This window comes from Rhincodon typus, chromosome 10 (assembly GCF_021869965.1).
Source record: "Rhincodon typus isolate 14 chromosome 10, sRhiTyp1.1, whole genome shotgun sequence".
NCBI classification, from domain to species: Eukaryota; Metazoa; Chordata; class Chondrichthyes; order Orectolobiformes; family Rhincodontidae; genus Rhincodon; species Rhincodon typus.
The window spans coordinates 21,268,819-21,279,860 of NC_063341.1; the positions used below are offsets into that span (position 1 = coordinate 21,268,819).

An 11,042-nucleotide genomic window follows, 5' to 3' on the forward strand; every position below is an offset into this window, starting at 1 on the left:
AGATCAGGTAGGAAAATAGATCAGGTAGGAAAATAGATCAGGTAGGATTGCTCCTACCATTGTTAGTGTGAACAAAACTTGAAAGTGTACCAACAAAAACAGGAGCAGGCTCAGTTGTTCATTCATCCACAAACATTATAGGAGGCCATTCTGCCAACCATGCTTATGGCAGCTCTTTGAAAAGAGCTATTCAAAAAGCAACTCTTACTTGCTCTTTTCCCAATAACCTCAAATTTGTTTTTACCTTCGAGTAGTGTCCAGTAAGGGAAACCTCAGAATTTAAAATGGACAGTTGCTTACATCAGTCAAAATGATAACGATTATCTAATTGTCCAGATGTTGATATCAAACTTGATGCTTAATCATATTTACTCCAGTTCGTATATTGGAACGTTAAAATTATTACCGTTATAATGCAGTAATAAAAAGGTTATATGGGAAAAATAAAATTTCTTTGTAAAGTAAAATACTCTACACGCTGATATAAAATCATAAACAAACTGCATGGGAGGAATCTTCCACAACGTGCTCTTGGCTTAACAAGAAAAATCATGAATGTAATTTTGCTTTCCTAATATAAAAGGAAAGCAAATCAATTTTCACTAATTAGGTGGCTCATTGTGGAAAATCATGCCAAATCTGCAGTCCCATCCTCCGGTCTAGTAGAGCAAGTTATATTTCCGACAGGTCAGATTTATAGAAATCCTTTCTCAAGATTTGCATCATGCTCTGCCATAAAGTCTGTGAAACACTTCACAGCAAAACGAGTTCACACCAATGGGCTGATCATAAGGGGTGGAGACCACACAATCTCTTTCCACCACTTTCTTGAACATAATAACTTGCAAAATAAAATTCCCTTTTTTAAAATTAAATCTGTGCCCTCTCGTTATTGACTCTCTTGCCACGGCCCAGATGGCCTCGGAGGACCAGCACCATTTCAATCACCTAACAACTCTGCACATTAAATTATAAACAGTAGGCAGGCTGAAGCCACCCTGAGAAACTGCAGAAGATAGATGACACTTAATTTGAACACGCCACTGTACATACACTGGAACTGGTCCTTACAATTTTTGTTGCATTCCTGATACAATGCAAAGAGGCCAAAGTTACCACAAGTCAAAAGCAAGGATCAGCCTGGACCTATAATCCATATTGAACAATGGGACAGTCACTATGACCTGAAACTCATTGAGAGGCAGTCAGCCAGACATAGGGAGAGAAATTTTAGAGTAAGAGTCATACAGCATGGAAGCAGACCCTTTGGTCCAACTAGTTTGGATGCTGCAAACTATGTTTCAATGAGACTAATGATTAGGCCCAACTATACAACAAGGCCACGCCAAACACTGCTAGCAAATAAAGTTCAATGTTTTAAGACCATAAGACACAGGAGCAGAAATTAGGCCATTCGGCCCATCGAGTCTGTTCTGCCATTCAATCATGGCTGATGAGTTCCTCAACCCATTCTCCCACTTTCTCCCCGTAACTCTTGATCCCCTTGATAATCAAGAACCTATCTATCTCAGTCTTAAATGTACTCAATGACCTGGCCTCCACAGCCTTCTGTGGCAGTGAATTCCATAGATTCACCACTCTCTGGCTGAAGAAGTTTCTGCTTATCTCTGTTCTAAAAAGGTCTTCCCTTTACTCTAAGGGTGTGCCCTCGGGTCCTAGACTCTCCTACCAATGGAAGCATCTTCCTAACATCCACTCTGTCCAGGCCATTCAGTATTCTGGAAGTTTCAATTAGATCCCCCTCTCATCCTTCTAAACTCCGATGAGTATAGTCCCAGAGTCCTCAAACATTCCTCATATGTTAAGCTTTCCATTCCTGGGATCATTCTCATGAACCTCCTCTGAACCCGCTCCAGGGCCAGTACATCCTTCTTGAGATACGGGGCCCAAAACTGCACACAATACTCCAAATGTGGCCTGACCGGAGCCTTATAAAGCCTCAATAGTACATCCCTGCTTTTATATTGAAGTCCGCTCATAATAAATGCCAACATTGCATTTGCCTTCCCGACTACTGACTGAACCTGCAAGCTTACCTTGAGAGAAATCCTGGACTAGAACTCCCAAGTCTCTTTGCACTTCAGACTTTTGAATTTTCTCCCCATTTAGAAAATAGTCCATGCTTTTATTCTTCTTACCTACATGCATGACCTTTCACTTTCCGACACTGTACTCCATCTGCCACTTCTTTGCCCACTCCTAACCTATCCAAATCCTTCTGCAGCCTTGCCACCTCAATACTACCTGTCCCTCCGCCTATCTTTGTATTGTTTGCAAACTTAGCCAGAATGCCCACAGTTCCTTCATCTAGATCATTAATTTACGAAGTGAAAAGTTGTGGTCCCAGCACTGACCCTTATGGAACACCACTTGTCACCGGCTGCCATCCTGAGAAAGACTTCTTTATCCCCACTCTCTACTTTCTGCCAGACAGTCAAATCCATGCTAGCACCTTGCCTCTAACATCGTGGGCCCTTATCTTACTTAGCAGCCTCCTGTGTGGCACCTTGTCAAAGGCCTTCTTGAAGTCCAGGTAGATAACATCCATTGGCTCTCCTTGGTCTACCCTGCTCGTTACTTCCTCAAAGAATTCTACCAGATTTGTCAGACATGACCTCCCCTTGATGCAACCATGCTGACTTTGCCCTACCTTACCATACACTTCCAAGAATTCAGAAATCTCATCCTTTACAACTGACTCCAAAATCTTAGCCATGACAGAGGTTAGGCTAATCGGCCTGTAATTTTCCGTCTTTTGCCTTACTCCCTTTTTAAACAGGTTTTCAAATATATGTTTTCAAACGTATTACACAAAATATGCCCAATTTTTACAATCATTAGTGGCTAAACAACTTAAAAGTCTAAATTCAACATACAGAATAGCTGTATAAAACTTCAAAATGAGACAGTCAATAGAAGTGGCCTATAATCTGTAATCAGATTTTGGTTTGAAAGAATTAGCCAATGATAACAATCACAAATCTGCAAATGACCAAATAGAATGTGATGTTAACACATACTCCAGAAAATGTAGGATTTGGTGGCAAAGTGCAATTATAAAGCCAATTGTTAAAATACCTTCAAAAATATGATATGGAGTTGCCTTTTTCCAAAATATAATTTTCTAATCAACCTGTGCAGAGATGTTACAACACATCTCTGGGGCAGATGGGACTTGAACCCAGGCCTCCTAATTCAGAGGTAGGGAAGTGAGTTGCCTTCTTGAATCACTACAATCATTGGTTGAGGTACAATATGTTGATTTTTTTCAGCTTCCACTCTAAATTATAACAATTGCTTATAATCTTCCAATCTTGCTAGAAGAGTTAAATATTGCAATAACAAAAAGATGCTGACTTCTGAAACACTGACTTGATCATGGTGAATGTCTGTTTTTATAAATACAGCCCAACACCTAGTAACTTTTGTTGGTCGATGAACCTTTCTTGCTTATACAAAGGATACTTAAAAAAAGGATTTAACAAGGGAAACCATTAACGAGATGTTTGTGAAATGTGGAAAAGAAATACTAGAAACTTCACAAACAAAGAATGCAAAATACCTTTCTTTCATCAAGCTGTATGAAACTCAAGTTCCAACATGTCCATTTCATTTATTACTTATAAATCTCTTCCTGGTTAGATTAAACAACAAATGTTAAGAACATAAATTTAAAATACCTGGGAAAAAAAGCCTGGTAACATGTGAACAGAAATTTGCACATTCAGTTCACAAGCAGAAGAAGCTCAAAACTTCTCATCACATAGCTACGAGAGCAATCTTGAGATTACCTCAAGGTAATCTTTTGTTGCCAAGTTAATTTGCACTATGCATCCAATTTCTTTTCTTTCCCCGCCCCCGCACCCCCTTTGGAAGCTTACATTACAAGAATGCACTGAGGATTTGGAATGTAGTGTCATTGTGGAACTCTGTAAACACTTGTGCAAAATTTTACAAAGACTGGCTGCATGTCTTGCTGTTTAAAAGAAAGTTGGAGACTTGCTCACTCTGACAGCTCGGGGTAAACACCCACTAAAATCCAAAGTATTAGCTTAATTCACAAATCAATTCACAGTTCAAAACAACTATGCATGACAAGAAATTTAACAAATATGTCAAACATACATTTATATATTAATTTTTTTTATGTACACATAAACATACTTTCAACTTACTTTATAATGCCCTGAGAACAATGAGTTATGTAAATTCAAGTTCCTTCTTTATTCTTTTTTACAGTGATGTTATTGACTGCCTATTTTACACAAGTGTTTTAAGCGGTGGCACAGTGGCTCCGTGGTTAGCACTGCTGCCTGCACCAGGAACCTGGGTTCGATTCTACCCTCAGGCAACTGTCTGTGTGGAGTTTGCATACTCTCCCTGTGTCTGTGTGGGTTTCCTCCAGGTGCATCGGTTTCCTCCCACAGTCCAAAGATGTGCAGACTAGGTGGATTGGCCATGCTAAATTTGCCTGTAGTGTTCAGGGATATATAGATCAGGTGGGTTATTAGGGGGATGGGTCTGGGTGACATGCTTCCGAGTGTCAGTGTGGACTTGTTGGGCCTAAGGGCCTGTTTCCACACTGTAGGGATTCTACAATCTATGATGGTTGGGACAGTATGTTGCCAACAAATTATGAAATTATGCCTGGTAGGATGCATTTGCTGCCGCATTCAGCGATACTCCAGCATCCACTTTCTTCCATGCACTTTACATTACAATGAACAACACTGCATCGTGACCAACAGAATTTCAGCACAAAAAAAATTTAATTTGAAAATTTAATTTCAAAATATCAACACTCAGCATGACTAATAAAAAAAATACAAAAAAAATAGATTAACAGTATTGAATCTTCAAGGACAAATGAACAACAACATATTGAAGCCTAAACAACAAAGTTGGCATTTAGTTTTGGATCAATGATATTCTACCAGTCTCGAGGATTTGATTCTTAATCAAAGCAAAAACAAAACATAGCATCAGTTTCCACATGACTACTTGCTCGAATCATCTATGGATTTTAAATTGTTATACTGCTTATCCAACATCCGGTATCAGGTGAACAGAAATGTCCTCCAATTAAATTTTGGAAAACCTGAAGTCATTGTTTTCAGCTTTGATGGAGAAAAGTGGCAGAGTGATAACTGTCACCAGACTAGTGACGCATGTTCCCAGGCTAAATGCGTTTAGCCTGGGAACATGGGTTCAAATCCCTGTATGGTAGCTGATTCAATTATTAAATGAATTGAAATTCAAAGTCAGCCTTGGTTACAGTGACTATAAAATTATCAATTATCATGATTGTCCTTTATGGAAGGAAACCTGCTGTCTTTACTTGAACTAGCCTTCATGTGATTCCAGATCCACAATGATGAAGATGACACCCAAATGACCTCAGAAATGGTTTGATAAGCCACTCAGTTCAAGGGTAGTGAGAGATGGGAAACAAACGTTAGTCTAGCCAGCAACATGCACATCTGCAAGAGGTGAGCTTTTGTTTAAAAAAGCATTCACCTCCACAAACTCTAGCCACTGGTTCCATCCAGTTTGAGGCTGAACAAACTGTTAGCAACCTTCAATGCCACAACATTTTGCCAGAGTTGAGCTTCAGCACACATCTGCACTAAGACTGCCAAGTCCTATCTTTGCAACATCAAGTGCATGCCTGGTCAGACTCCCCTGTTAAATTGATAAACTTAATGTCACCTAAAAATTCTGTTACCCTAGTTTAACTCACACAAAGTTCCACTTATCCATTAAGAGTGCTCAATTATCTTACATTTGACTCCCAGTATAACCAGCATTCAGTTTTAAAATTCTCATCCCTCCCATCCCTTTAACTCTACCTACATCCTGAAACTGTCTGAGATATGTGCACTCCACTAATTCTGGTCTCTTGAACATCCCCAATTTTAATCTTGCCACCAGTGAAGAATGTGTCTTCAGCTGACAAAGTCCCAAGGTGTAAAATTCCATCCCTGAACTGCTATGGTTGTTCTTTCTTTCCAATCCCCATATCCCACTTTGAGATGTTCTTCCCTTTTTGATCAAACTTTTAACCAATAAAGTCACTGTGCTTCAGAATGTTTATATATGTTAAAAGGTGCTATATAAATTCAAAGTCATGTCAACATCGTGTGAAACATTCAGTAAAAAGGAGCTTCTCCATGCTGGAAAGAAAGATCAATCTGAACCTTCCCAATGCTTTAAATCAAAATGAAACAATGCTCAGTAACTTTTCACCTTCTCTTCCTTGTCAAGCTATTGTCTTGTGATAGCATTAGGATGGGGGTGGAAGAAGGAGGAAAATAAATAGAACTGTCAATCTTTTTAATGTTGCAATCAAAAGAAATAGAAGACCAAGAAAATTACTTGTGCAACATTGCAATCATACCTGAATGGCAGATAAGGAGGGTTCTTTCCTGCTACGAGAGATCTGTAAGCCTCTTCTGGTGTTTTTTGAAGATAAATGACCTTGTTGAAGAAAGAGCACAATAAGTCTGATTTTATCTATCAGTCTTCAAAATCATCGCAGCTATGTTTTCAAATTTGCCTCGCTCATTATTTTGCATTGGTGAAGTGTCAGTATTAAAATATAAAAACAAATCTAGGTTGTAGAGCCATAGCCAGTTAGGAAACTTGTTGAGCACAAAGGCCTAGTTAAAGATGCAAAATACTGTCAGAGATACCGTGCTCCTCCAAGGCAGTGGCTGCTGTATTTGCAGATTCAAATCTGTTGAGAGCTTTAACTTTTTAATGCACAATTCTCCATGCAAAAAAAAACTGAAAAGGTTAAGTCTTGTTGATGAGATGCAGCTGAATTTTCAAATGGTGAACTAAGTTAAAAAATGTTGATCATCATAGCTGGCTTTGAAAAATACTTCAGTCAAGTGGCATTCCTTCTTTTGAATGATTTAAAAAAAAACCTATTTTCCCCAAGTTTGATAGCTTATATTCTACCTTAATTTCACTTGCATATTCCAGTCTTTAATCATTCCACAGAGAGCAAGTTAAAATGAATGATAACCAGCAAACTTTACTTCCTTGTTTGCTGTCTATGAGATTTTCTTCTCAGCCTACTTGATGAGCTTACTGTTCCTGCACACCAGAATTAAACTAACATCATAATGGAGAAATATGCACCATGGAGTCCATTGTGGCAGCTTTCTTTGAGGTCAGGAGTACCACCTGTTCTATTCCAGAAAGCTAAATCAGTGAGGAATAGAACTAGAGATTACACGTTCATGTACATACTCGGCTTTTGTTCATAAAGCAGTGCATATTACAAACATGCACCTTGCAATTCAAGCACAACATTTTCAATCTGCCTCAATATATATGAATACAAATGAATTCCTCGTTAGTTAATGTTCACTACCCAAACAAATTGAACACACAATTAGTACACAAGTAAACACTGACCACGTTCTGGACCACCATGTTAAATGAAAGATTGAAAAGTCTGAATTACTTTAGAAACATACATAAAGCTTTCAAAAGGCTATTTAGAGATCTGAACTATTGTGAACCCAGCTGATGCTAATGCTCAAAAAGTCAGGTCTCAGTGAAACCTGGTTTGATAGATCATAGTGCAGATTGATTGCCATGGCCATCATGGTAATCAATTCATGAATAATTCAACGAATAAATTCATTTCAGTGCCAATGTTCTTACAGCCAAAAGAAAAAAAAACCTTTTTCTAGCAATATCCTTTACAGACACTCACCTCAGTAAAATATTACTCTTACCTGAACTGTAAATTTCTTACCTAACTGTCTGGGTTGCAAGTATTTCTTTCATTGACAAGTTTCTACACATTAACCAAATGCAATTCTGTGTGTTATGGTCTCTCCCCAAAATTCGCAGATACTGGCTACACTTGATTTTTTCTAGCTTAGCATTAAGAAAAGCCTTGTCTACCTCATTTGTTAAAGCAGTTTTAAAAGCCTGAACTGCCATAAACTAAAATTTCGCTTCAACTGTAATGAAACTGTTCTTCTCAAATGAAAACCAACTGTGGGCCCTAGTCTGCCTCTATGTCAGAAAAGTTCAGCATTGCAAACATTTCATCAATCCATCTAGTCATTTAGCTTGAAGTCACATGCTTTCTTGAAAATGATGTCTGACCTGTTTAAAAAAAAAACATTTTATACTAAAATGGAAAAACAATTTACCTTTACTTTAAAATCCAAATTCCCACATGATAACATGATGAAACTTGATCACAGAATACAAATAAAAAAATGAGTAAAGAAAGATTAATATGCAAAGGGAGGTCTTTATTTATTGATGATCCTTGAAATTCGAGAGAATAATCTGATCTATCTCCTGTAAACTGTGAATAAGCTGACAACAATTTGCAGATTATACAACATACTGTCCAACTGGACTATGCTGGGTGTTTATGCTCCAAGTGAGCAGAATAGAATATTAAAAATACATAAGCAAACTAATTCATTAAAGGCCCAAACAACACTTCCCACATCAATTGAAGATGTGACATGCAACATAGTTTAAGAGGTCATTATGCAGGAATATTCAGCATTTTCTTTCCAGTTGAAAACAGACAATTAATACATGAGATGTTTGAAGCCACAAGTAATACTTACATACATTTAGCTCTTTGAAAATGCATAAATATAGTTAAATGAAATTAGAGTTAAAGATTTCTTAGTATGTATATCTAATCAACACAACCACATCCTCTTGTGAAGCACAGGAACTTTCACACATCCTTGGATGAAAGTTTCCTGCATCTTATTCATTAAGAGTCTAAACATTGTCCATAAATATCAAGCAGACTAGTAGCTTTGGAAATCTTAAATTATTTCCACTCTATCTTATTGTGTATAGAAATTGCTGCACATCTACAAACGTAAAATACTTTCTGAATAGAAAAGTTTTTAAAATCACTGACGCACTGCATTTCTCTACTGTACAGTGTACATGAGAAAGTGGCACATGCACAAGACACAGCATGGTAAGAAACAGTACGCATGTGAGGCTGAAGGAAAGGAAAGGAAAGGAAAGGAAAGCATACATGCGAGAGAAAGGGCTGGGTAGGTGCAATGGGAGACACTACATGATACTACAAAAGGTTGACAAAGATGAGAACAGCGAGAGAGCAAGGAGCGAGCGAGAGGCAAGAGAGAGCCATGAGCGAGAAGCGAGAGAGAAAGGAGCGAGAGAGATAGTTCTGGGTTTGAGTCCCGCCACGGCAGATGGTGGATTTTGAATTCAATACATTCCACCGTCTGCTGTGGCAGGACTCAAACCCAGACTGGAATTAAGAATGTAATGATGAGCGTGAATCCATTGCCAATTGTTAGAAAAACCCATCTGGTTCACTAATGTCCTTGAGGGAAGGAAGTTGCCATCCTTACCTGGTCTGGCCTACATGTGACTACAGACCCACAGCAATGTGGTTGACTCTTAAGGGATGGGCAATAAATGTTGTCTAGCCAGCGACGCCCTTGTCCCGTGAATGAATAAAGAAAAAAAAAGAGCAAGAGAAGAAGCGAGAAGAGAGAGAGAGGGGGGAAAGAAGCGAGAAGTAAAGAATAAAAACAGGAAAGAAAGGAATTTTTAAAAAAAAGAGAAAAGAATAAAGAGAGGAAAAGAAGAGAACGGAATCTGAAGGCTGACAAACAGAGAAGGGATGCTTTTCAAAATGACCAAAGCAATAAGGTGATCTTATGTAAAAAGAACACCTGTGGCAAGGCTGCAAATGGTAGCAATGGAATGTAATGTAACTCAGACCCAAGAATCTTGAGAGATGAATGGTTAACCTCTCAGCTGGGGACAAAAAAAAAACAAACAAAAAAAAAAACACACAAAATGCCAATTACCTGATAGCATTCACAAATATACCTGGAGTAACAAATGAAACAATACTCAGGTTACTAGGCAGTAGTTGAAAGTTCAATATATGTGGCATGCCACTCCCTACACCATGAAAACACTGTCAGAGACTTAAATCAAAAATTTGAACTGAACTTTTGAAGCAAGCCGATAAAGAACTTAAAAAGGTTGGGCAAGAACTAATTACTGTTTAAGGAAAAGCAGGTTTTAGTTACAGAGCCGCAGCAATTAAAGAATAAAACAAAACACTATCCACAAGACAAAGGCTTTAGTGTGAAAATTCTCCTTTTTCTACTGTAGGCTAAAAAATTGTTAACGGTTGTAAATTAATACACAATGGACAATGGATTCTTGAATAAGCAAATTTCACAGCCATCAAGTGAAACATAATTTTACATCCAAGTACCAAGGGAGATCAGCAGCTGAAATTATAAAACAAAAACAGAAATTGTTGGGAGGAACTCAGCAGGTATGGTAGCATCTGTGGAGAGAAGCAGAGTTAACATTTTGGAACAGAAGGAAGTGTCACTGGACCCAAAACATTAACTGCTTCCTCTCTAAAGATGCTGCCAGACCTGCCGAGTCTCTCCACCAATTTCTAGTTTTGCTTCGGATTTTCGGCATCCATAGTTCTTTGGTTTTTTTTGTTTAGCTGCAGTTCTAATATTGTTACACTCTTGCCTGGTTGGAACAGAACTGTCCTGCTCAGAATAGATGCATGTACTTGAATACATGGATTCTTGGAGCTCTAACGCAGAGAAATCTATAATGCTGAGGGAACAGAGGTAATAAATTTAATATACTCAGGAATTACAACTGCTCTCCCTAAATTTTTTGAAACGTGACAGTGCATTATCGTTACACATTAAACCTCAACTTCAGAGGTTTTTGAAGCCCTTTGATCCAGTTCACAGTTCCAGATTTAGCGCAAGTTGTGTTCAAAGCCAAAATGACATTCCATTGATGCAAAACCTGCAATGCTAATGCACCACGCTACTAGAACTAATTGTTGAGAAAAGTTTCAAAATGCGACAGAAAATGGCGTGCTGGTCGAAGTTAAGTATAGTTATTTCAACTTTCACATCTTTCAAGTGTGGTGTCCAGAACTGGATGGAACACTCCAGAGGAAGCCAAACCAGCCTTTAACCATGTATTTT

The 11,042-nt window shown here is 38.3% G+C and overlaps 1 protein-coding gene across 1 annotated transcript in view; it reads right to left on the reverse strand.

Moving 5' to 3' along the window:
- Window positions 1–7,464, reverse strand: part of LOC109923255 (dual specificity protein phosphatase CDC14A-like) — a 58,104-nt gene extending 50,640 nt beyond the window's left edge. The window contains exons 1-2 of the mRNA XM_048602059.1: window positions 7,447–7,464; window positions 6,419–6,498 (exon numbers count right to left, since the gene is read on the reverse strand). Coding sequence (XP_048458016.1) covers window positions 6,419–6,498; window positions 7,447–7,464 — 98 coding nt within the window. The remainder of the gene's footprint in view (window positions 1–6,418; window positions 6,499–7,446) is intronic.
- Between the last annotated feature and the right edge of the window lie 3,578 nt (window positions 7,465–11,042).